This window comes from Hakea prostrata, chromosome 7 (assembly GCF_041222555.1).
Source record: "Hakea prostrata isolate BN-2017 chromosome 7, UWA_Hpros_2, whole genome shotgun sequence".
NCBI classification, from domain to species: Eukaryota; Viridiplantae; Streptophyta; class Magnoliopsida; order Proteales; family Proteaceae; genus Hakea; species Hakea prostrata.
The window spans coordinates 70,665,984-70,691,686 of NC_142606.1; the positions used below are offsets into that span (position 1 = coordinate 70,665,984).

The 25,703-nt window shown below is 37.3% G+C and overlaps 1 protein-coding gene across 1 annotated transcript in view; it reads left to right on the plus strand.

Annotated features, from left to right (window-relative positions):
- LOC149011931 (tubulin-tyrosine ligase) overlaps positions 1-25,615 on the plus strand; it is a 56,774-nt gene extending 31,159 nt beyond the window's left edge. Inside the window, exons 3-15 of the mRNA XM_089161246.1 lie at positions 2,044-2,168; positions 2,688-2,904; positions 3,224-3,349; positions 3,448-3,704; positions 5,345-5,452; positions 14,919-15,060; positions 15,139-15,304; positions 20,460-20,617; positions 22,391-22,714; positions 22,961-23,035; positions 23,220-23,289; positions 23,431-23,588; positions 24,279-25,615. Coding sequence (XP_089017372.1) covers positions 2,044-2,168; positions 2,688-2,904; positions 3,224-3,349; positions 3,448-3,704; positions 5,345-5,452; positions 14,919-15,060; positions 15,139-15,304; positions 20,460-20,617; positions 22,391-22,714; positions 22,961-23,035; positions 23,220-23,289; positions 23,431-23,588; positions 24,279-24,428 — 2,076 coding nt within the window. The 3' untranslated portion in view covers positions 24,429-25,615. The remainder of the gene's footprint in view (positions 1-2,043; positions 2,169-2,687; positions 2,905-3,223; positions 3,350-3,447; positions 3,705-5,344; positions 5,453-14,918; positions 15,061-15,138; positions 15,305-20,459; positions 20,618-22,390; positions 22,715-22,960; positions 23,036-23,219; positions 23,290-23,430; positions 23,589-24,278) is intronic.
- Positions 25,616-25,703: the final 88 nt, after the last annotated feature.

Below are 25,703 nucleotides of genomic sequence, written 5' to 3' on the forward strand. Positions count from 1 at the left end.
CTCATCATAATGGTTCTTCTCATTTGTTCTACCGTTGTTGATTGTGAAATCCCATACTCACCTGGTTCCTCCTCATCATAGTCTTGCTCTCGTAGATCCAATAGGTCATCTAATCATGGATCCTCGAACTCCCATCGTCTGTGCCCTCTCGTTCTTCCTCTTTACTTTCCACCCTTAAGATGTTGTGCCATTGCTACTTGTATCTCTTCTGGAATTTCTGGACATCCCGTGACATTCTTATCCCCTATGGCTAGATGGCACTTTAATCTAGTGGCCTCACTAACTCTAATTTGTTTCTTGCATTACACTTAGACCTCTTCTTTTCTGTAGTCAGTGGCCTCCTATGCAACTAGACAAGATCACCGTCTTTTAAAAAGGAGCACCTGAGCAACCTCATATAAGAATTACACACTAAGTATCTTAAGAAGCATTACTAAAACTCTAGTAATAAGCCCTAAAAAAAAAGAAAGCATATACTAAATTAACTCCCTAAGTTTAGAAACTCTTGGTTTTTTTTGAAGCCATTTTTTATAATCATAATATTATTTATTAATTACATTATTAACTAAATTTAATTAAAAAACATAAATGTTATCATAATAAACTTCTCGAACAATTAAATACATACCTGTACTAATATTCCACTATTTTTAACTTTTAAACAGAAAATAATTGGTTTATTTTTTTCTTTCAATTTCACAACAAATATTTAATGATTTTTAGATAATTTCAATAGATAATTAAGAACAGAAAAATAAATTCGACACCATTAAGGCGTAGATCAACTGATGGTGTCTTACATGTGTTAAACTCATCTATCTTGTTTACATACTAATTTTTTTCCCTCCAAACGACATAATATAGAAACTAATATTTAAAACCAGAAAATTGAAAAAAAAAATACTAGAGCCCTCCAAAAAAATAAAATTAGCAACACACATTCATAGATCAAGCTCCTATATTAAAACATTTATTGATTTAAAAACAGGCATGTTTTAAGGTCATCAACTATCAAGAATAAAAATTTGTGATGAATGTACATACCTAACTTCAAGCTGTGTTCAATCCCCAAAGAACCAGCAAGGAAGATGTTTGTTGACAAGGTAATACTCTGATTTATGGGGAAATGAGAATAAATAAGCAAAAAAACCAACAAATGGCAGAACTTGGCAAAATCTGCAGATGAGAGTTGACATGAGATCTGCAGGTATCAAAACGTGGGCTTTTAATGTGTAAAGTGGACTGAAATGAACCGGAGTGCTTTGGTACGGTAGAGATGGCACATGTCGGTCAAAATTTTGACTGAGATGGACCAAGATATGCTACATTTATTTTGCACAGGAGGTTTTGTCTCGATTTTTGCTAGGGACAAAATTTCAACCTTTTTCCACCAAAATTTGAACAGTGATCAATATGTATTGGTCGGTTGGATACACACTGATACTGTTTATATGTATTGATATAAAATATAAAGTTTGTAAAATTTCAGAAAGAGAAGTATCATCATATTGTATTGTTTCAAGTTGTATCGCTCAATATGTATCGTACTGTTTCATTTTATTTAAAATTATATTGAATTACTTTATTCAAAGAAGAAATGTTTTGTATATCACATATCGTCTCGGTGTGTATCAACTGATATATTGAGAGACGTGATAGATGAGATGGGAAAACCAAAATTCAGAGACATATCAGCCCATATAGTATCACAGGCATGCAATCTGATGTGTACCGGCTGATGCTGTACAATAGAGACCTATTCTTTAAACACTGGTTGTGACCAAGTGGGAATGAAAACAGCCTCCCTGCAAAAGTAGGGGATAAGGCTACATACATTTTGACCCTCCTCAGACGCTGCAATAGTGGGAACCTTTGTGTCCTGGGTACACCCTTCTTTTACAGTTATTTTAATCCCTTCTTGAAAAGGTCTGTGATAATCTAATAGTTTGGTTGATGCTGGCTCCTTATTTTATCATGCCTTACAAGAAAAATGTTTTGAAATGTTTATATACCTTATCTCCTTCATTGCTTTTGCTTCATCAGAATCTGCTTGCACTTAGCCTGTGTGGGAACAGGCTCCAGGATGCATCAACAGTTGTGCAGGAAGTGACGAGATTTAAAAATTTGAGAGCTCTTTGGTTAAATGACAATCCTGTACTCAAAAACTGGTAATTTTTCGTGTGATTGTGTTTAGCCAATCATGAAAATTACTTTTTGTATAGAATCTATAGATATTCCTTTTGGTTTAGTTATGCAAATGAGATCTCCTTTCTGAGCTGAATAGGAAGTTTCAGCTCCACATGCTAATATGTGTGGCTGTTCTCACAGCTATGTAGACTTTTAATTTGATGCCAACATAAAATAGTAGGCCAAAGCCGACCAGTAATGCTTGCATTTGTTGATGAAGCAATATTAGCTGTATAGCTGGTAAGAGTTGAAACTTAATAATAATTGATAGGAACGAAGGCTCCCACATTTGGGGGGTACTATAGGCTTTATGTAAGCTGCATGAAAAGAAAAAAAAAAAAGATCCAGTTTCAGTTTTGATGGACATTTTAGTCTGATAGAATATGCTCTACATACTAGCATCTTGGTGATATTTACCATCCAGTTAGGAATAATCTTGATTTCATACTAATAATACTAGTATTCCATTAAGAATGTAATTTATATGTTGTTGTCTCCAGTGGTGATCAGATGGAGGATGCAATCCTTAAAGGAGTTCCAAGCTTGGAAATTTACAATTCATGTTTCACCAGTAATTTTGGAGAATGGGCATTTGGTTTTTGTGGTGGGCTATATGGGAAGGAGAGACCAGGCAATCTCGATAACTCAACCAATCCACTGGAGGCTGTGACATCACTTGACTTGTCAAATAGATGTATTCACAATTTACTTGATAAGGTGTGAATGACTACTTTGCGATGTTTTCTGACTCCTCATGTCTTATGTAATTATTCTCTTATTATTTTTGACAGTTTCATATTGAGCATTTAATACCGTATACAATAAATGATCTAGGAATCTGTGTTGTTGTATAGTTTCTTTTTGCTCAATTATCCACGGATAGCAACTTCTGGTCCATTTTCTGTGCCAAATATTCAATGATCATAAATTTCCATCTGCTCTGATTTGCATTGTCAGTATGACACCTCTTAGATGTAGTAGTGCTGAACCTTTCTTCATTTGGTGTACTGAATTCTTCTCCTTTTGGTTTAATTAGTCATTCTCTGCCACCAAAATGCCGTGTCTGTCATATTTGAATCTCCGTGGAAATCCTTTAGAGCAGAATTCTGCTGAAGACTTGTTGAAACTCTTGAAAGAATTTTCTTGTCTACGAGAGTTGGAGGTGTGTATATGTCAAGTAACCTTCTTGTTTTAGATTTGTTTCCAGAACAAAATTGACAGGGATGATAAAGAAACTTCGTTATTTTAATTATCTTGCAGGTTGATATTCCTGGTCCACTTGGGGGCAGTGCATTACAAATTCTTGAATCTCTTCCTCATCTTTCTTTACTGAATGATGTTGAGGTATTGACAATTGTAGAAGCTGGAAAGCACGTGATTGATTCAAAGCTGCAACCACGTCTTCCTGAATGGAAATCTGATGAACCTTTTACTGATCGTGTTATTGGTGCAATGTGGTTATACTTAATGACATATAGACTTGCAGATGAGGAAAAGATTGATGAAACTTCTGTTTGGTATGCATTATACCTCATATAACGTCATTTTACGTGTAAACTTTTAGTTATAACAACTTTGTCCTAGTTGCTATGATTTGGATTGTTAAATCCAAGCTGGTTTAAAATTCTTATGTTATTTTTTTATTTTTAATTTTAAACCTGTGATGCTCTGAGGGATGGCTTTGAAACTTGAAAACTTGGCATTCCATGGGTGAAGGAAGAAAAATTCTCCCATCAAGAAAATTAATCAGTGGTCACCATTTGTAGCTGCTAGCAATCAATCCTTTTATTTGTTACAGGTTTTTCCATGAAACAAAGATGCTTATTAAAAGATAGTACTTGATATCAGTCATTTCACAAAGTGGTGTTGGATGGGTAAATATTACAATAATGAACACCATTGCCTTGTTAATGTTGTTTAGCAATTACCAGCACATTTGGGAGTCTTGCAGGCACAGTAGTTACACTCATTGGTTAAGAAAGGAGTCCAAATATAATATTACATAATTTGCTTGCGAATTATTTTCTTATTGTTTCCTTATCATGGTAAAAGATGCTCCTTTCATTTTGATCTTCCTATGTGAGTAGCATACAACCTTGTTTTAGGTGGTCTGAGAACATGACAGTCAATTGCTAATATGCATTAGAATTCTGGTCACTCGTCATGTGTGCTAAAATCAATTGATCTTGGCTGTGATAGGATGTAGGTACCCAGATAGTTTCGCCATGCTGGACAAGCAAGCTCCATCTAGGTGTGCTACCTTTAATACTCTGGTGATTTGCAAGCACATCTCCACATTACTAACTCAATTCAAATTCTATTGAGAATTTTCAATTCTCTAGATATTTAGGAGGTGCTAGTGGAATGGGTAGCTTTTTGTTGTCTCCTAGTCAGGTTTACCTGAAGTTGCTCAACTCATCTCCACACTGTCATTCCATTGTTGTTTTCGTCTTTAACAAGTGATTCCAATTGAGAGTCTTACCTGGATTAATTCTGTTCACTTCAGAAAAACTTGAAATAACTGATGTCCCCCTAGCTCTTATTCTTTTTGTAGCTATGATATCTAAAAAACCAAATATAGAAGGTATTCCCTTGCTTAATGTCATATGTTGACAGTTAACCATCCATTAAAATTACATTTGGCCATTCTGTGCTGAATCATGGTCATTTTTAAATTCAATTGTCTCTCCCCAGTTTTCATGCACCTCATGCTCTCATTCATTTCTCCAATAATGCGATCAATTTATTAGCTAGCAACCGTTCCCTCACATACGACGTTGGTTAATCTCTTAGAACATTCTTCTAGTTCTTGATCATGCCAAGATGTCCAACATCTCTTGAAATATTTTCACCAATTGTTTGAAAGAAAAGCTTTCAGCTGTGACATCCTCAAAATGAAGGACATGATTTTCCTGTGAGATTATTGTGTGTATCACCTCTTGTGCACTGGGATTACCTTATTAAATTGTTAGTAACATGTTTGACCCATTTCAATTGCTTTTTAACTCAAAGATGAGTCCTCATCAAGCTCAAAATATCTTAGTTTACCAAAATTCCATGAAGCACAATGTTAAATATGCCTTTGCATTAGTTGATTTCATGACTATCATAGATCTGCTGATTGATTGGTTAATGATCTGTTCTGAGTGCGTTGTAGGTATGTGATGGATGAGCTAGGTTCAGCTTTGAGGCATAGTGACAAGCCAAACTTCAGGGTTTCTCCTTTTCTCTTCATGCCAGAGGGCAAATTTGCATCAGCTGTGAGGTACTGTTGTTATCATTCTTTGCTATGCTTCGTTGGGAGTAACAAAATTTTTGAGTAGATTTCTATATGCTGTGGATGCACTAAGAATTAACCATGTATTTCCTTTTATGAATAGTCATTATAGGTTCCATATGTCTGCTAGAATTTTATGCAGTTGAGGACCTAAAGTACTTTTGGTTTGGAGATCCCTCATTCTAGTTGCACGTAATTAAAAGTAAACATAAGACTTGAGCATGTTTAGATATTTCCTGATCTTGAAGATTTTAGACTATGAGAATGCTGGCATCTCACTACATGCACATTCAGCTGCATTTCAGTGTGTAAGCATAGGAAATGATGCTTCTATTAATGCCATTAGTTGTTTTTTGTTGGGATATGGTTGTGTTAAGAAATTATTTCTCAGAAAATTGTGCTTTATTCATATCCCCTAATGGGGTATTTATAGTTTACAATCTGTGGGAAGAAATGCTCTGAGAAGGAAAAGGAAATACAAGTCTGAGGGGGTAAAAAATCTAGGTTGAACTGTAGGGTTAGATTCCTACTCCAAACATGAAAGAAAAGGGTGGGAAAAACCCCTCTTGAGGTCTTGCGCTAGTGCAATCCCCAAAGAGGTAAGGTCTGCCCTAAACTGCTCCTGACAACCCCCCTCCCCCCCAACTTGGGGATGGATATCAGCATGCCCCACTTGCTCAAATTAGGATTGAATATATGTCCAGATAATCCTTTAGTGAAGACATCTGTTATTTGATTCTCAAACTTCAAACTTCACAAATAGCATACAGATTATGCTGCTTTACAACTTTTCTTAGATGAAATGTTTGTCAATCTCCAGTCTTCACATGTTTTCTCCTCATATTGTATTGGATGATGGGCTTTGTTGTCACAATAGAGCATCATAGAAAGAGAAACTTGCACATCAAGGTCTTTAAGTAGACCACATGGTCATAAGACTCATAACAGCTTAGAAATCCTTTTGAGGCATATACTGAAATTTTTGCTTCAACTTCAGATCTCACACAACATTCTGTTTCTTGCTACGCCAAGTGATTAGATTTCCGTCGACAAAAGTATAATTTCTTGAGGTGGACTTTCACTCATGTGATCCTCCCCAGTCTGCATCAGTGTAGGCTGAAAAGGGAGATGATCATGTGGGGATAGGTGAATTCCCTTGCTTGGAGCTGACTTCAGTTAATGAAGAGTACAAAGAACATCAAACATGTAAATGTAATTGGGATGCGGATCATGCATGAACAGAGTCAACAGACTAAGCGTACTAACTGCTGCAGCAATGTCATGTTGAATATGAGATAGGTAGATTAGTTTTCCCACAAGTTGTTGATAAGGGCTTTTATCGATAGGTTCCCTCCCTTTCTGTTTTTCAGTCGACTAGTAAATTGCACAGGATTAATTTGGATGACAACCCAGTAAGCTTGTTTCTGATAACAAGTCTAGGACATACTTCCTTTGGGACATAAATATACCTCTAGCAGAACAAGCAACTTCCATCCCTAGAAAGTACCTTAACTTTCCTTGATCTTTTATTCTGTATGACTTAGGAAATTTTCAGTTTTACAATTTCATCTCCATAATTGCCTGTCACGACTATATCATCAATAGACAATTAGAAGGGTTACCTTTTGACCCATCCTTTTAATAAATACGGTGTGGTCAGCAACCCAGCATTACTTTGTTTTTATCCCACTGACACCATAACCTTGTGGAATCTTCCAAAGCATGCTCGAGGTGACTGCTTCAGCCAATAGAATGCATGTCGGAGTTTGCACACTTCCCCTTGGTTTTGTCATAAAAAAACCAGGTTGTATCTTCATGTAGTTTTTTGCTTCAATTCCCCATGTAGGAAGGCATTTATTCATGACTAGTAGTTGTAGATTCCATCCCAAGTTTACAGCACATGTAAGTAATACTCTGACTATGTTCAATTTTGCAATTGGGTCAAAAGTCTCCTAAATGTGGATTCAGAAGGTTTGAGTGAATCCTTTGGAAGCCAGTCTGGCGTTGTATTGATCTCAGATCCATCACTATTTTATTTCACTATAAACACCCACCTGCAAGGCTGCGACTTAGCTGGCAGAAGAACAACTAGGTCCCAACTTCCATTCCTGTTTGGTGCTTTCATATCTCCCAGCCACTGCTACCCTTAGGATTTGCACAAGCTTCCGGCCACTTTTGTGGGATTGATATAGAGGAAAGAGAAGACACAAAACTATGAAAGGAAGTTGAAAGAGAGACAACATGAAATATGGGGTAAGTGCATGTCGTAACACCCTTTTGAAGGGCTACAGGTTCCTTAATAGAAAATTCCTTACCGGATGGCGAAGCACGTGTAATGTAGTACTGTATTTGATTGATCAAAACAGTAGCCAAATAGGACCTTTCACAGGAATCAGTTTCAGATTTGATGGACATAAGGTGAAATAGAGTTTAGATGGGAAAGAGGGCTGAAACTAGAATGATATTAGAAGGATAATAGCATATAACAAAATGGGCTGAATAGATCTTCAAATAGGGGCAAAACTATAATGAAGAAAGTAGGGCTGCAACTGGGCCGGGCTGGGTCGGGCTTTTGCAATCCCAAGCCCAGCCCTATATGTTCTAATTTGAGCCCATTCCCACCCTGACCCTAGTTCAGGGGCCAAGGATTATTGTCCCCGACCCTAAGCCTTACAGGGCCAAGCCAAGCCAATTCCTGCCCTAATTGGCCATAATTGGGCCAGGTCGGGATGGGTTGGCCCTGATTGGCCCTGGCCCTGGCCCTGATTGGCCCTAACTGGCTCGACCCTGATTGGCCCTGTTTAGCCCTGTCCCTGGCCCTAATTGACCCTGACCCTGATTAGCCCTGATTGGCCTGTCCCTGGCCCTAATTGGCCCTGACCTTGATTAGCCTTGTCCCTGACCTTGATTAACCCTATCTTGGCCCAAGTCTTAATTGGTCCTATCCTTTGACCTAAAATATCAAATGTAAATTCATAAAAAATATAGAGCAAATTGCACTGGCACCCCAAAATAGAGGCCTTAAAGCATTGACACCCCCTTTATGTTTATTTTCGTCGAATATATTTGTCAAATTTATCACTGAAAACAGTTAAATCACTATTTATTTTAAAAAATATTCCGAAAATAAACACTATCTGAAAGGTTTTCAATGATAAATTTGACAATTATATCCAACAAAAATCCAATTTTGAGGTTTTTGTGCTTTTGAAACATAAAGTGGAGTGTCAGCGCTTTAAGGCCTCCATTTTGGGGTGCTAGTGCAATTTGCTCAAAAATATATAATAATAATAATAATAAAAGTATCATAAGTAAACTAAAAATAAAATTCATAGAAATATAAGATGATTCAAGCTCATACAAAATGATAAAATAATCAATAAGTTGATAATGTTGCCTTAAACATAAATAAATTCATACTCCATAATTCCATATTGATCTCTGAAAGTCTCTCATTGCTTTGACGATGGAAATTGAAAACCTCTCCCATTACTTTGGTGATGGAAATTGAAAACCCCTTCCATTGATATCCTTATTTTACAAAAAAAATCATATTCAAAACTTTGTTAACAAGTAAATTAATGATAATTTAGTATTGATATTTTTTTCGTAGTTAAAGAAAATTATATTTTAGTTACAAACATAGCTATCTGTTTTTAATAATTTTTTCCCCTTCTTCTGAAATAACACATTGGAGGCAAAAGAAAGATGTCAATATTTATGATGAGAAGTTGGGGTCTAGATTTGTTAGATATTAATTCTCTATATATTTGCTTTTATTATTTACAATATATTATCTCGCCTTAGTCCCCAAAAAAAAAAAAATTCAATGATTTTTTGTAACTAAAAATTACTTGGTTCGAAAAATAAAAATTATCTTAAAAATAATATAAAAAGTGAACTCATGGTCTAATATGATAAAAATGACTGAAGGTCAAAGTTGACACTTATAGTTATATCAATGTTAATGTGAAGATTGGGGCAAAAATCTAATACATGATCAGGGTCAAATTAACATTAAAACTAAAGCCAAAATTAGGGTCAGGATCGGGCCAAAATCAAGCGGATGCTTACTACATTGGTAATGAATATATAATTTATTTTTATTAATTTTTTACAAAACATGATCATGTTTGACACGTGTCAAATATTCACCCATGTGGATTATAATTAATTCCTCACCATATGGATGGAGGGTCCAAACTCAAATCAGGGCCAAAATCATGGGCCTAAATCAAGGCCAAGATTAAGGCTAATATCAGGGTCAAAATCAGGGCCAGAATCAGGGCCAAAATCAAAGACGAGGCGGGATGGGCTGGGTGGGCCAAAGAGTAATCCCAGGCCCGCCCTTAGCCTTAGTTTAGGGCCATAATATTGTGGCCCTAACCCTCCCTTAGGGCCAAAATCTTTAGCCCAAGCCCTATTCGGGCTTAGGGCGGGTCAGGGCCGCTAAGGCCAAACTTGCACCCCTAGAAGAAAGTGACAATAACAATGTAACATGTAACACCCGGGCTTCACACCGCAAGGTGGATCGATTGGATCAAACACCAACCTATCTTGATCAAACACAAGGGTTCTCCAAAGAGGAGGAATGCTAGCAAGCAATTTGATTTCAATTCATGAGTTGTCTGTTCACCTCTTACATAAGTCTCTTTATATAGCATTCTAAAGAGACATAAACATTAATGGTAACATCCAACCACTAGCTAACACCACCTACCTATTAATAACTCAACCACTACCTAACTCTTTGACAAAGGAAAACTCCTTTGACAATGAGTTCTTTTATTTTCAAACCATAGCCCCTTTTATTGACTTTTCAAAACCTAGACTTGGGCTTAGGTATAAACTATGAAGTTCAACATATGTGGGGTAACTTTAACCCACTAAAACAGTCCTAGCCCATGAAAGCCATGGGCTGATTCAAGTGATAGTTTTAGGCCGTTAATGGGCCTAACCCAATGGGATTTTTCTTCCTTAAATATGTCTTTAATTCTACATGAACGTGGAGAACCAGACTCTGGTTTTGAAGAGGATTCTTGTAATAGTAAGCTACTGGCAGTAGTTTTCTTTTTATTGATATTTGCAAAATGTGCAAACATATGTCTTTGAAGGACCTTTAGCTGGAGACTGTTGCTCACGCTCACTTAGTATAGACAGCTGACGCTGCTGCTCCCCTCACTTAGTATATAGATGGCTAAGGCTGCTGAGGTTGCTGCTTTTCCTCGCTTAGTCTTTCTGGTTCCTCTGTGGGTGGCTGCTGCATTTCACTTGAGATTGTTAGATAAATATTTAAGCCAGTAAAATCAGGAATAGACACATCTTCATCATAAGTACTCTCCCCCTGAAGAGGTGTCGATATAAAGTAGGATAATGACTTATGAAAGATGACGTCCATAGATTCGAAGAACTTGTGTGATGGAGGATGGTAGCAGCAGTAGCCTTTCTAGGAAGGAGAATAACCCACAAAAATATAGCTGAAACTCCGTGGATCAAGCTTGCCATGAGAGTGAACATAACAAACACACACTTTAGGGGGAACCAATAAGGGGTTTGTACCAAGGACAGCTCCAAAGTATGTGGGAAGGCATACTATTAACCAAATAGGTAATGATGAGGACAACATCACTCTAATATTGTGAGGGATATAACGAGCAGACATGAGAACATGAGCAACCTCCAATAGGTGTCTACCTTTTTTCCCGGTGACTCAAATAAGGGAGAAGGAGTGTCAACACAGCTGGTCTGATGAAGAATGCCATTAAGTGTGCTCAATTTATTCTTTACCATTGTCAATGTGGAATTCTTGATCTTGCCATTGAACTGGGTCTGGATTATCTCATAAAATAGTTGAAATCATTGAAAGACTTCACTCTCTTGGCACATTAAGTACTTCCAGTGACACCAGTCTGAAAGTCGATAAATGTAACAAGCCATTGATGACCAGAAATAGAGAAACAACAATTGGGACCTCATACATCATAATGAATTAATTCAAATAGAAAGTTACTCCTATTATTAGAAGGAGAATAACTAGAGCAAGTTTGTTTAGAAACACTATATGTCTCACATTGTAACTCATCTTTAATACAAGAGCAAATTGCACGAACATCCCAAAATAGAGGCATTAAAGCACTGACACCCAGTTTATGTTTAAAAAGCACAGAGACCCAAAAATTGAATTTTTATTGGATATATTTGTCAAAATTTTTACTAAAAATAGTTAAATCACTATTTATTTTCAAAAATATCTTTATAATAAACAGTGTCTAAAAGGTTTTCAATGACAAATTTGACAAATATATACAATAAAAATCCAATTTTGGGGTCTCTGTGCTTTTTAAACATAAAGTGGAGTGTCAGTGCTTTAAGGCCTCCATTTTGGGGTGCCAGCGCAATTTACTCTTAATACAATGCTGACATAAGGAACTAGAAGAGCAGGGTAACCAAGATAACCAGGAGAAGTGGGAGAAAGGATAGATAGCTAGGCCGTATCAGCAGGCCCGAACGTGGGGGGCAAATCCATGGCCGACCCCATTTAGTTGGGACAAGGCTTATTGTTGTTGTTGTTGTACAATGCTGACATAAATTTGGAAAAGAAGAAGTTAATGTCTTGACAAGAGGGTGATTAAGTCTTGATAGAGAAGCTGAAGATCTGATATGGTTGAATGATCTATAGTGTTAGTGAAGATGTTGAGCTGCAGGGGGAGGCAAACTGTTGAGTAAATAGAGACCATTTTGCACCTTACCAAGTCCAGTCATCCTCTCTGTCACTAGATCCTATACAATACGATGGGAATGAAAAAAAAGTAAATTTGCAATTTAAACCCAAGTAAGTCTACTAATAGATAATAGGTAGAAAGGGAGGGAATGTGCAAGACTGAAGATAAGGTAAGGGTTGGGAACAGCGAATGGACCCTTTCCCAGAAATAGAGGAAAAAGTTCCATTTGTCACACGACTGTATCTTTTCCAGAAAGAGGGATATATTAATGGAACTGAGGGGAAGAACCAGTCATATGATTTGTAGACCTATAATTTATAATCTAGGTATCAAATATTGTCATGGCATAAAAAGGTCAGGGGAGAAATACTTGAGTGGACCTGATGATGACAGGTTTCATAGGCAGATACAGATGAAGTGGAACTAGTGGGCACAGCTTGTAGTAAATTACAGCGATCTTGCAATCCGTCAGTAGAGAGCCTGGAGACTGTGTCAGTAGAACGAGCAAGACCGACGTCAGTTTGATTGGCCAAAATCTTTCCGCTGTTTGTTTCCGAAACCAGCCTTTCTTTTGGCTTCAAAATTTGCAGGCTTCTTGTGCAATTTCCAACAATTTGCTTTGGTATGCCATGGCTTACCACAGTATTTGCACTTGATAGCATCTTTAGGGGCTTCTGTACTAGCCTCAGTCTGAGTCTGGAGGCCGGCCTATTAACTGCAAAGGGAGGAAGTGTAGCTTAGGTGACACTCTTCAATATATACGAAGGTGTATGATTCCTCTAGAGTAGCAAAGGGATCCTGGCTGAGAATTTGAAGCCAACTGGAATCATATTCCACATTGAAACCAGCCAAGATATTGTACACTTGAGTCCCAACTAGATTACAATAGGGCTGCAGTATCATTTGCACTGGTTGGCTGAAAGGTGTTATATTGGTCAATCTTCTGTGCTAGTGCGCTGAGAGCATTATAATATTGACAGAGTGACATCTCCCTTTGTTCTGTGTCATGGACTTCCTTGCATAGTTCATAAATTTGAGTCTTGTTTCCAACTTTACCATCGATCTGTTGGGCAGAAGTCCAAATCCTAACAACAGTGTGCAACAGGAAAAAGGTTTGATGTAGCTCGGGTTTCACAAACTGAATTAAGAAGGCCATCACCTGAGAGTCATGTGCGAGCAACTGATCCTAAAGTGGACCAGGGGTTCTTGTTGTTCACAGTAGTGCCTGTAATATGGCCTACAAGTCTTTGGCCAGTGATGGTAAAGTAGCAAATCTTGACCACATTATGTATTTGATCCATCTAGGATTGTAAGTGAGGGACTATAAGATGCTGGTAGTCATTTTATCAGATTTTCCAGAGGTAGTGGGTGTTTTCTGCTGTTTTAGCTGTCTCTGATCTTAAGCTTGGTCTACAAATTTACTAAACCAGATTTAGGGTACCTAAACCAGTAGTATATTGGTAAAATATTTGGGCCAATACACAATCTTAAGGGCTTTGGGCAAAAATCTGAACTGTTATTGGAATACAGATCAGAACACAGTCATTGATAAAAAGGATTGTAAAACAAATCTTCTACTTGTGTCTACTGATGAACTGCATCCACCGCCGCTTGGGATGCAGCTGAGAACAGGGTTTCAGATTTGCCGTGAAGTTAGGTCTCCAATGGGGAAGATTGCTCCAAAAAATTTGAGCAGAATCTTCAGGTATTGAGAACAGTTTCAGGGCAGAATCTGGTCTGAATTTTTTCATCTTCTCAAATCATGAAGATGCGAAGAGGAAGGGCAGTAACTGGTCCATCAAACTCCCCTTAGTGCTGCCTCTAAACTGAAGTAAAACAGAGGCTGCTACACGGATGTTTCTGATAAAAAGAACTGCAACTTACCTGGTTTATTTTCTGCAATACAAATTCTATAACCAATCTTCAAGAGGATTGGAAAGAACCAGTGAGCTGCAAAAATCGAAGGAACCAGCCTGTGACTGGAGTTGGAGAAGAGTAATCAGCCTGCTGCAATTGGAGTTTGAGTAGGGTAGTCACTCGTTCACTACCATGGTTAAACCCAAGCCACTGTAGGAGAAAGGATCAGATATTGAGGCCAAGGCTCTGATACTGTGTTGTGCATTAAGAAATTGTTTCTCAGAAAGTTGTGTTTTATTAGAAGGGCGGGCGGGCCTGGCGCAATGGTGGAGTCTCTCCATTGTGCGCTGGAGGTCGCGGGTTCGAATCAGCCTCTCTGCAAAAAGCAGGGGTAAGGCTGCCTAGAAAGTCCCTTCCCCAGACCCCACAGTGTGGGAGCTTCGGCACTGGGTACGCCCTTTTAAAGTTGTGTTTTATTAGCAGCCTGTGGTATTTACAGTTTGCAATCAGTAGGAAGAATAACTCTGAGAAGGAAAAGGAAACACAAGTCTGAGAAGCAAAGTGGAAAACAAGAAGAATTCAAGGTAGAATTCTAGGATTAGCTTCCTACTCGAAATAGGAAAGAAAAAGGGGGGGAAAGATCCCTAGCACTAGCGCAAACTGCCCCTGACAACAGGATAATTGTACAAGTATTTCAGAGAATATATGGGTTCTGGGGGCAATATTATGTGTTGGTGCAATCTCTTTTTTCTTCCCCTTCCTCCTCTCTCTGTTCTTCTGTTGTAATGATTCTCCAGTCTGTTCTGCAAAAACCTGTATTTTCATCCTTCATAACTTGAGATATATAGTTCTTACTTTGCATGTAATATTTCCAGCTTTTCTATTCTATGGCCAACCCAGAGCATTTATAAAGGTGATGAGTGTACTCGTGATTACTTGTTTGGTATTGGAGAGGACAAGCAGCGATCTGCTAGGCTCACAGCTTGGTTCCACACCCCCAAAAATTATTTTGTAAAGGTGATGAAATGAGTTTCTCCTGTTATTAAACTGACTTTTACTGTTTTCTCTAATGGTTGGCCTGATTTTATTCTTCAGGAGTATGAGAAATACTGGAAGGAGCTATTCCCAAGAACTTCTGCCTCTTCTTGCATTGAAGCTTCCAAATCTAGTAGTCTACTTCGAAGCGAAGGCCAGGCTTTACGTGTCTACACTGATATTCCTCACGTGGAGGAATTTTTGACACGCCCTGAATTCTCACTCAGTATGTTGTTAGTTTAGCATAACTCTGGAAGATATGGTTTAATAGTTCTCATGTCCCTCATGTCCAGTTATTGGTGCTGCTTTCTATTTTATTAGCACATTGAAATGAAACTCCTAAATTGATTAAATTTGATGATTTAATGTTCTTCATCCCCCCCCCCCTGCCGCCCCAATCAGTTATTGTGCTACTATGTCCTGTCTGTTTTCATAGTATATTTATGCTAAAATCTGTGTCCATGTGTTTGAATTTTAAAGAAATTATTGCTCATAAAGTTTTTTTTTTTTTCATTCATAGGTCCCAATGGGGTATTTATAGTTACAATTTGAGTAAATCCTACTTTCGTAAAAAAAGAATACAAAAAACAAGTAGATAAATTAATCTTAGACTTATTAGGAAACCAATCTAACACTAAATAGGAACCAATATAGAAAATATAAGATAATAAAATTTAATTAAAATAGAGGATTTAAAGGGGAATCCTTTTCCAATTAGGAAATCTTAGTCATACTTCGAACACTCACCCTCATGTTGAGGCATGAATATCATACATGCTCAAGTTGGTCAAAATATGATGAAACATCTGTCCCGGTAAATATTTGCAAGTGGATCTTTATATTTCACTATTTAATGATTGTTTTCCAATTTTTCTTTGATAAAATGGCTGTCAATTTTGCTTGCTTTGTCCTCATCTATGTTGCAACTTTAGGTCTCCAAGGAACAATGTCAAATGCAAAGGGTAAAAATTTCAAATATCGAGAAGACCAATTTCTGTGCAAATTTAAGGGAAAAAAATATTGTTTGGGGATAACAACTACTAGGATACAACAGGAAAAATGAAACTTTGGATCTGTTGCAATATTAGATCTCTAAAGGAAAATTTTGTCTAGATAAGGGACAATCTCCAAAGGTAATTGAGAACAGGTATTGCATAGGTTAGACACCAAATCTACAACAATGTTAGATCTCCAAAGTGGAAGATTGTCAACGTAAAGGGAAAATCTCCAAGGGTAAGAGGGATCAAGTTTTGCACAACAATAACAAATAAAACTTCAGATTTGCAGCAATGTTAGGTCTCCAAAGGGGAAATTTGCCAAGATAAGGGCAAATCTCCAAATGGAGATCAAGTTATGCATAGATATCAAGAAAGACACTCAAACAAGAAGAAAATTGATTGGATTTAACCCAAATGAAACGGAAGCACAATACAACAAATCTAGGAAAGAAGAATAAAATCTAAAAGGTCCAACTAACTCTCTCTCTTGCACCATTTTTTTTCTTCTCTTTTTTGTTTCCCCCACAACCGAATTAGGAGGTGATTGTAGAAATTACGAAAAATTATGGATTTGACACCGGAAACAACTAAAACCTAAAGAGAACTAACAGAAAATAAACGTCTTCACTCAACACCAACGAACAATAGACTTAGCAAAAAAGGAGTGAGAAAAAGAAAAACTAGAATTACCCATATGCTAATAGACGGAACTTCCAAAGAAACAAGACTACGATAACACAAGAGCGGGAAGAAGTTCACCACCCACAAAAATCATATCGATTAACAAAGAAAAACTGAAAATACTTATTACGGACGAAGACCAAGAAAAACATATACAGTTTCCCCGTATTAAACTTTCATGGGGACCCTAGTTCATCTTATTCATTGAACTAGAGCCGAATTCTTCAAACTGGAAACTTAAACAACTCTCAAAACAACAATCTCAAGAAGGCTTTGATACCATGCTGGAATTTAAGAAATTATAGCTTAGAAGGTATTTTTTTCATTCATAGGTCCCAATGTGTATTTACAGTTACAATTTGAGTAAATCCCACTCCGAGTAAGGAAAAAAAAATACAAAAAACAAGTAGATAAACTAATCTTAGACTTATTAGGAAATCATACTAACACCAAATAGGAAACCAATATAGAAAATATTAGATAATGAAATATAATTAAAATAGAGGATTTAAAGGGGAATCCTATTCAGATTAGGAATCCTCAGTCATACTTCCAACAATACATTCACATAGATATATATTATTTGTTCGCTTTCTTTACTTGTAGGATTGCCATCCTAGTTTGGTAAGTGATGTCTATTTTTGTAGTATATTCATGCTAAAATTTGTTTTCATAGTTTCATGTAAAATATTGCATATATTATTTAGTCTCTGTTGCTGTTAATATGACCAGCAATTTACCATTCCATTGATCAATCAAATTATTGGCTTGAAATGATATGATTGTAGATGTATGGTGCGTTTTTATGGTCAGTTCTGATGCCAAAATATGTTGCGGTGAGTTTGCATAGGGCATCGTCACATTTTTTGTGACCTTAAAGAAACCAGCCTTCCAGGATTTTGTGTTGTTGCTGTATAAGTAGTTCGCTCTAATAGGTAGTTTGACCTATTGCATATTGCAATGAAACCGGGACCTGAAACCTGTACCTACAATTGCTAAAGAGGAATAACTATGGGGAGAGGATATGCTGAACGTTTATCTATTTATCTTCGTACTCTGAGATTCTGTTTATAAGATAGCAATTATATTCTTAGTGGTAATCCTGCTAAGAGTCTATGCCTATTTATATGAGGAACCAGAGCAAGACTCAATGGCTACTTGCAAGAGGAGCCACAATAACAATTAAACGAATAATAAACTACTGACAAAACTAGCCTATATCATGAACACTTACCCTATCTTCACTAACTGCTGTTGTTCCCAGGTGGACAACTTTTTGTGTGTGTGTGGGGGGGGGGGGGGTTAATCAGTGTACTCAGAACTTCTTCCTCAAACAGTTCACCTTCCAGTTCACTTGTTGGTGTCCCCAACACTTAAAATCACTGGTTGGCACCCCAACCAGGCACAGTTGATCACAATCACAGTCAGAGACTTTGCCTAGAGCTGATGAACATAATGCTGCCAAGAGCTGATGATCACAACGTAGAAAACCATCGCTCAAACTCGTAGTCTTAATCACTTTTGGAGACCCTCACTAACTACATAGAGGATCACACCTCGTCGTACACATCCCAGCCTGACTCAAAGTCTATTCCAAATGTTTATTCCTTTCTTGCAATAAAGAACTCCAATATCCAACATGCATAAATAAATAGTAGGTAAACAGACATAGATATACATGCTTTGGCAAGTTGCCTGTATGTACAGGATAACGGTCGTACTTGGCTTAAGATATCCTTAATACTGGTCTTCAGTTGCAATCAATAGTCCAGGTCATACACTTCTTGATGCAGCCCTAAATTGAAGAGGTTCAACTGGGATCAACTTTCGAAGATCTTAACTCAAAAGGTAAGGGATTACGATTATAAGATTTTGGAAATTTTAATTGGATACATAAGAACATAGTGTTTCCCCTTTTTTTTTTTTTTTTTTTTTTGGGGGGGGGGGGGTTTGTCAACCAGTCAGTGATTGGGGGCCCACAGGCCTTGAGGGCGGGGGGAAGGGGAAGGTGTGGTAGGGGCAGAGGTTCGAACACATGGCCTCCTTGGACTTACTGCCTCTATAGAGGAGGCTGCCACCACTGTGCTAGAAGAGATTTTAGAGTAGTGGAGTATATAGATGGATGGGGTAGTGTTTTAAGATGTGGAATGAAAAGTTATTGGTATAGGGTGGACTTGGAGAAAACTTAAGTAATTATATATAGGGATGATCCCTAAAGCTTGGGATTGTCTTAATGGTTATATTGGCATAGATCTAGTTGGAACTTCGGGTATTCTGAGGAGTATGAAAATAGAAAAAGAAAAGAAGTCAGGGTAACGGAATGTAGAAGTTTAGAATATTATTAGAAGCATTGGTGTTGGGAATAATTCAACTCAAGTGTATCTTGCTTTCTCAATGGATCAAAGACATTGTTGGCACTGAGATCTTTTTCCTTGCTGTGAAGTGTGAACACAATAAGAACTGCTGGATTTTGGCCAATTGATCTTCCAATGTGCTAGTTTTAACAATTCTCATTCTTTACATTTCTTCCTAGCTGCTTGGCTTGAATTTCCGCTACACGATTGGACAACCCAAAATTCAGTTATTTCAACTACATCGAATGATCCTTCAAATTGGTCTAGACTCTAGTTTGTGGCCGCTTCTCTATGATACCAGTTTAGTTTAGTGTTTTTTTTATTTTTATTTTTTAGTATACTTTTATTGAATTTGCTTCATTAATAGGCTTTGGCTTCAACCTTGATCATCTTGTCTTGAGCTATTGGAGATCCCATTTCCGTACCAACTCAAGCTATGCTTATGGGACACTGTGTAGTAATGATCTTAGAGGTATTTCTGCAAATAGTCTGGGAACACTTTCACTGTATTAGAAACTTGGAAGTCTTCCAACTCATGCAGAATGCTATCTGGACTAACCTGACCGTTGTGACTGAATTGAAATACTACTGTACACTGCCTCTATACAGTAATGCACCAAGATGCATTGTGTTGACAATAACAAGACACATGCATTGTTCTGAGTCTTCTGATGTCAATAACAATCAGTACAGCGACTCTGCCATCTGCATTGTGTGTTCAACAACCATAAACAACTAATCTACCACAGGCCAATAACACATATTTTGATTTATATCAGAGCATAGCTGCTGCTTTTATGTTAAGTCCTATTTATATAACCAGAATAAATAGGTCGACCATTAACCAACTTGAATACTTGAGATAGTATGGTCCATTCTATAGAATTTGGGACTGTTGGTTCTACTGCAAAATGGATTGCTGTGCTAGACTTGTTTAAACTTCAATGCACCACCAAAATTCAAGTAACCAATTTTGATGTCTAAGAGGCACAAACAGACCATAATGAAGGGCATTTTTTACTTAACATACCAAGGGTATATGGTTGATTGGGCGGTTTTATCGACATTTTGCTGCTTCCTAATGCTTATCTACTAGTTTTACTTTACTTCAATCTCAACCCTTTGATGCATATTTTTTTGAAGCTGTGAAGAAAGGCATAGTCTATTTCTTAGGTTTTTCTTTCGTCTTTTTTTATTCTCATTGGGATAAGTCCTATCATACTTATTTCCTCCTTAATAAGTTAAATTTCTGGTGCTCTTTCTGTATAGCTGCATAGATATTTTGATTTGTTATCATTTTATATGGGGGAGTTTAGTTTGACTTTTTGCTTTGGATTTGTTTAAGCAGCAACTGATCCAAAAGATGCTGATATCATTTGGACAAGTATGCAGATGGATGATGAAGTTAAAAAAGTTGCTGGAGTAACAGATGATCAATACATTAATCAATTTCCTTTTGAAGCTTGCCTTGTCATGAAACATCATTTAGCAGAGACTGTTCAAAAGGTTAGGAAATTGTCACTTTGAGTTATATATGTTGTATCCTTGGGATTATGATTTATAATTTATATAAATAAAGCAGTCATAAGTGGTTGCTTAAGTTATCTTGAAGCTGGGAGAGGCATGCTCTATTTTGATTCTCTTCTAGTGTCAACTTAGGCATCTGGGGAGTGGATAAACCTTTTGGTTGGTCTGGATCTTAAAATTGTGACAGTACATTTGGTCATGGTTGTCAAAGCTTCTGCCTAGGCGCCTAGGCCCATCTTTGTGTCAAGGCGACTTGGTGTCACCTTGGTTTTTCTTGCCCTCTATCGCCTTGTCTCCTTGATAACCATGCATTTGGTACATAGGCACCTGGTCTACACCTTATAGCATAAGGATGTCAATGAGCAACCAAGAACCAATCCTGAGTCTGGATCTGGATCAGTACCCTGGACCATTCCAGACCGAATTTTATTTGATTAGGTATTGGATCTAGAAATAGCTTTAATCCATATCTAGCCAAAGGACCGGGAATCTGACAAGTTCCTGACCAAATACCCACTCTAAATTTGAAGCACTTGAATTATTTCTTTCTATAGCCATTTCCCTTTCTTCATTAAGATTACATTTTCTTTTGAACTCTTTAGAATTGAGATTCTATGTCCCTATTGGCTCAGTCTCCTATACCTTAGAATCTCCCCCGCCCCCGCTAAACACAAGAATTGTAGACATTGAATTCTTATTTTCACTATATTTAACTTCATCGGTACTTGTTCTTTTACTTCATCAAAAAAATTTCATATTCCTTCTTGAATTTAGTATTACGATATTAATTGTTTGTTGTGGATTCAAGAATCAAGACCTGTCTAATGTGAATCAAGATTGGTAATATTTCACCAAAAGAAAATTATCTATGGATCTACATTTTTTGTTTTATCTTGTCTCGTGGATATCACAATTGAACAAGAGCTAAGTGGCATATTCGAATTTAAATTAGATATGGTAACCAATGAAGGTAATCATGTAAGAACTGAACACAAGAGCTGCATTGCAACCAGATCACAATGGGACCAGATCTGGGTCTCACTTTTACCACTCAGAACCGAACCGGATCAAATCCCCAGATCCTTAACTAATTGACATCCTTACTGAGCAGATAATCCTTTTTGAAGAAGTCTTTGCATGCATTTTTCTCTAAAAGATAACATAAAAATAAAACAAAAAGGGCGAGCCCAGTGCGGAAGGCTTGCACACAAGCAAAGTCCGGGGGGGGGGGGATTTCCTATGCAGCCTTACCCAGCAATTTGTACTACCCAGATTTGGTCTATGACATTCTTTAAGGTCAACCAAGTTCTATTTTCACCTCATTCTGAACTGCAGTTGCAAGACTTGGTAAGCGACTACCTGAAATATTGGTTTGTAATTGTGTTGGGATTGTCATATAACTAACTCAATAGTGAATGAATGTTTTCTGTTTTGGTAGAATGGTGAATGAAGGTGATTCCAAATTCCAGCAACACCCTGAAATTGGTTTGGGAGCAGGGATCCTCCCCCCCAACCCCGGTGGGGTGTCTGCTGCTCCTTATCAGGTTGTGGGCATATATATATTGGATGATAGTAATCTGTCTTTATTCTTTACCCAACCCTGGTGTATGGCTGGAGATCTGATCTTCTTGACCCCCCCCCCCCTCTCTCTCTCTCATTATTGTACCTTCTGAATCCTGCATGAATGACTGTTATTTATCAGAACAAAAAATTAAAATGGGAGCTAATTCTTGGTACTTCTTTTTCCAACAGGCATATGGATCTCCAGAGTGGTTTCAACCTACTTATAATCTGGAATCACATCTTTCTGCACTAATTGGAGACCATTATGTACGTGAAAGAGATGGGCTTGACAGTCTTTGGATTTTGAAACCGTGGAATATGGCCCGAACCATTGATACTACTGTTACGGGTGATTTATCTGCTATAATAAGACTTATGGAAACTGGTCCAAAAATCTGCCAAAAGTATATAGAGCATCCTGCACTGTTCAGAGGCAAGAAATTTGACCTACGTTACATAGTCTTGGTCCGTAGTATGAATCCTTTGGAGATATTCCTCTCTGATGTTTTCTGGGTATGTTAATAATCTATTTATGCAATTCTTGTAAGAAATTTTTACTTGGGCCTTCTTTTCTTTCTTTTTTTTAATTTGGGGCGGGGGAGGGTAGGGGATGATTTTGTGGCGAGGGTGGGGTTGGATGGGGGCTGTAGGGAGTTATGGACTCTTTAGAGCATGTGATTTTGCAGCAGATGAAATATTTGTCTTTTTTCTTTTTCCTCCCTCATAACTCTTTTATTTCTTTCCTGAATTTATTTGCAGGCAAGATTAGCAAATAATTCGTATTCTTTAGATAAACGCAGTCTTTTTGAGTATGAAACTCATTTCACTGTCATGGTAAGTTCTAATTCAGCCTCTGAGGATTAGTTTATTTTACTATAAACAAACTTTGCTTGTGAAGGTAGGATTCAACTAGAAACTTGGATCAAAGAGAACTTGATTAACTAGTTCGCTTCTCTTAGAAGAATTTCTCTATTCTATTCAATTGTCTGTTTATTCTTCTGTCATCATTGGTTTCCAGAACTATATTGGGAAATTAAATCACATGAACACACCAGATTTCGTAATGGAGTTTGAGAAGGAACATCAAGGTACCAAGAGCTTCCATTTTAGCTTCTAATACTTTTCTTTTCTGTACTCTTTTAGGATTAATTTGTGCATGTCCTCAATACATTCCAATGGGGAGGGTTTTCCTTGATTTAGATCTCATTTATACGTGATGTGTCTTGCAGTTAAATGGATGGATATACACCATAGAATACAAGCAATGATTCGTTCTGTGTTTGAAGCAGCTGTAATAGTGCATCCCGAAATGTGTGGCTCAAGATGTAGGGCCATTTATGGGGTGGATGTTATGCTTGATTGCTCTTTCCAGCCAAAGTTACTGGAGGTAAGTCATTTATTCTTCCCGCTTCTAATTTTTCTTTTTTCTTTCTTTTTTGGGGGGGGGGTGTTTCATTTTACTCCTTTGGGTTCAATTGTGTCGTGTGAGGTCTAATCTCCTCTAAACCCTACCGATACAGGTTATATTCACTGCAACAACCTTTTGATTCACCATTTTTAGTAATTAAAATATTTTACTTTGAGATGTACTGTTTTATTAGGTTGAATTGGATGCATCTCTATCGCATTTGGTGGCCAAACCTAATACTTTTATGTTCACGTTGCATGCTCCATTCTTCAATTCTCCACAATGCTGTTTGTAATTGCAGCTGGGTCCATTAGTTGCAGGCTGTCAAATTGTATGCTTCACATTACAATTAACCATCTGGTGCTCATTTGTCTTTTTGTCTTTTCATATTCTTCTCTCTGTATGTTGAAAACTCCTGTCTTGTTTTATTTAACAGACAGCTGCTTGATGCAACTCCCATAGATGAGTTCCATTTGATGTGTTATTTAGGCTAAGACTCTTGTATGGCTTTGTGTCCTTGAACATCAAAACTTTTAATGGGTTTTGTAAAATTTCTATATTGACTTTACCTAGTTCATGTTTATTATTATTTTCTAGTGACTTATGATGCTACAGTAGAATATTCTCCAAGGAACTTTCTGAAAATATCCTGTTTGTGGAAATATGTAGGTCACCTACTGTCCTGACTGCACAAGAGCATGCAAGTATGATACAAAAGCAATTGTTGGAAATGGCGACATTGTCAAAGGTCAGGATTTTTTCAATCAGGTGTTTGGTTGTCTCTTTCTAGACGAAACCACCAATGTAACTCCACTATAGTTTCTGGGGGTTGGGGGTAATTATATATGCTCATAGTCCGGAAAATCTAGATGTTCCAATCCTTGGGGGTGTAGTCACTTCTTGTAAGCCCCATTAGCTTCTTTTCAAATTTTCAGGGGTAATAATCTACCAGGTTAAATTTTTCTTGTTAATTTTATTGCCACATTTAGAAAATTTTGAGTTGTATTGCGGTCCGTAGGTTGTGATAGTTTTTTTGTTGGGGAAGACTTAGGCCTGAGGCAACAATGACTACTCCAATGTGATTTAGGGTACTTCCTATTGACACACAATGAAAATGAAAACCACAGCATGAGCTTGGGAACAAAGGGGCATTAACAAAATTTTCATGACAGTTTGAGATAATTTTAGTGCTGTGATTGTTGGATATCCTAGAAATGATTGGTGGTCACTGGTCCAAATAGATGCACTGCTAATTTGTGAGCATGATTAGGAAACCAAGACCATGAAATTAGATGGGTTTGGACAGCTGTTGTTGAAATTTTCATGGCTGGCTGCATGTCAAAAGATTTGCTTAGATGGGGTGCAAATGACAAAAAAGAATGGGATTCCATTGGTTTAAAGCGCTCAGTGGATTCAAATGACAAGAAATAAATACAGCACAGAAGCAAGCATTGGAAGGTTGAAGGTTGCCGTCTTGGGAAGCTAAAGAAAAAAACTAAAACATATGAGGGAAATCAATAGATTTAACCCGAAATGGGAATAGCATTTCAAGTCTCTCTGGCATAGCCATATAGTCAGCACAGAAAATATCATTGGATTATATGTTTTGTTTTCGTTTTAGGTAAAAACACAAACTGTTTGACTTATGTGTCATGTTAATTGGATCAGAATTTGTAATGTGTGGCACATTTATTATTCTGTCTTAAATGATTTTTTGCCTTTTGAAGTATGAATGCAATAAATCCACGGTCCATCTGAATGAAAAATGGTTGACCATCAAGGCAAATTGCCATTTTAAAGACATTTATCAGAACATAAGTAGGACTTCTCCCTTGAGGTTTCCTAAGGTTTCAAAAGAAACATAATCAAAATTGAAAAGATGTTTTAAAATGAGTGGCAGGATCACCACCCAACAGGTTGGCTAGCATACCAGAGCACTTAAACAGCCAGCATTCCTTGCTGATTATGCTCTATAAAATAAGGGACACGGTGTGCGTGGTAAGAAAAGTGAGGGAATATGAGATGGAGCATTTTCATTTTCATTGGGTAGGAAATGGTTTAGATTGTTACAAGATCACCAACCCCTGCTTTTTT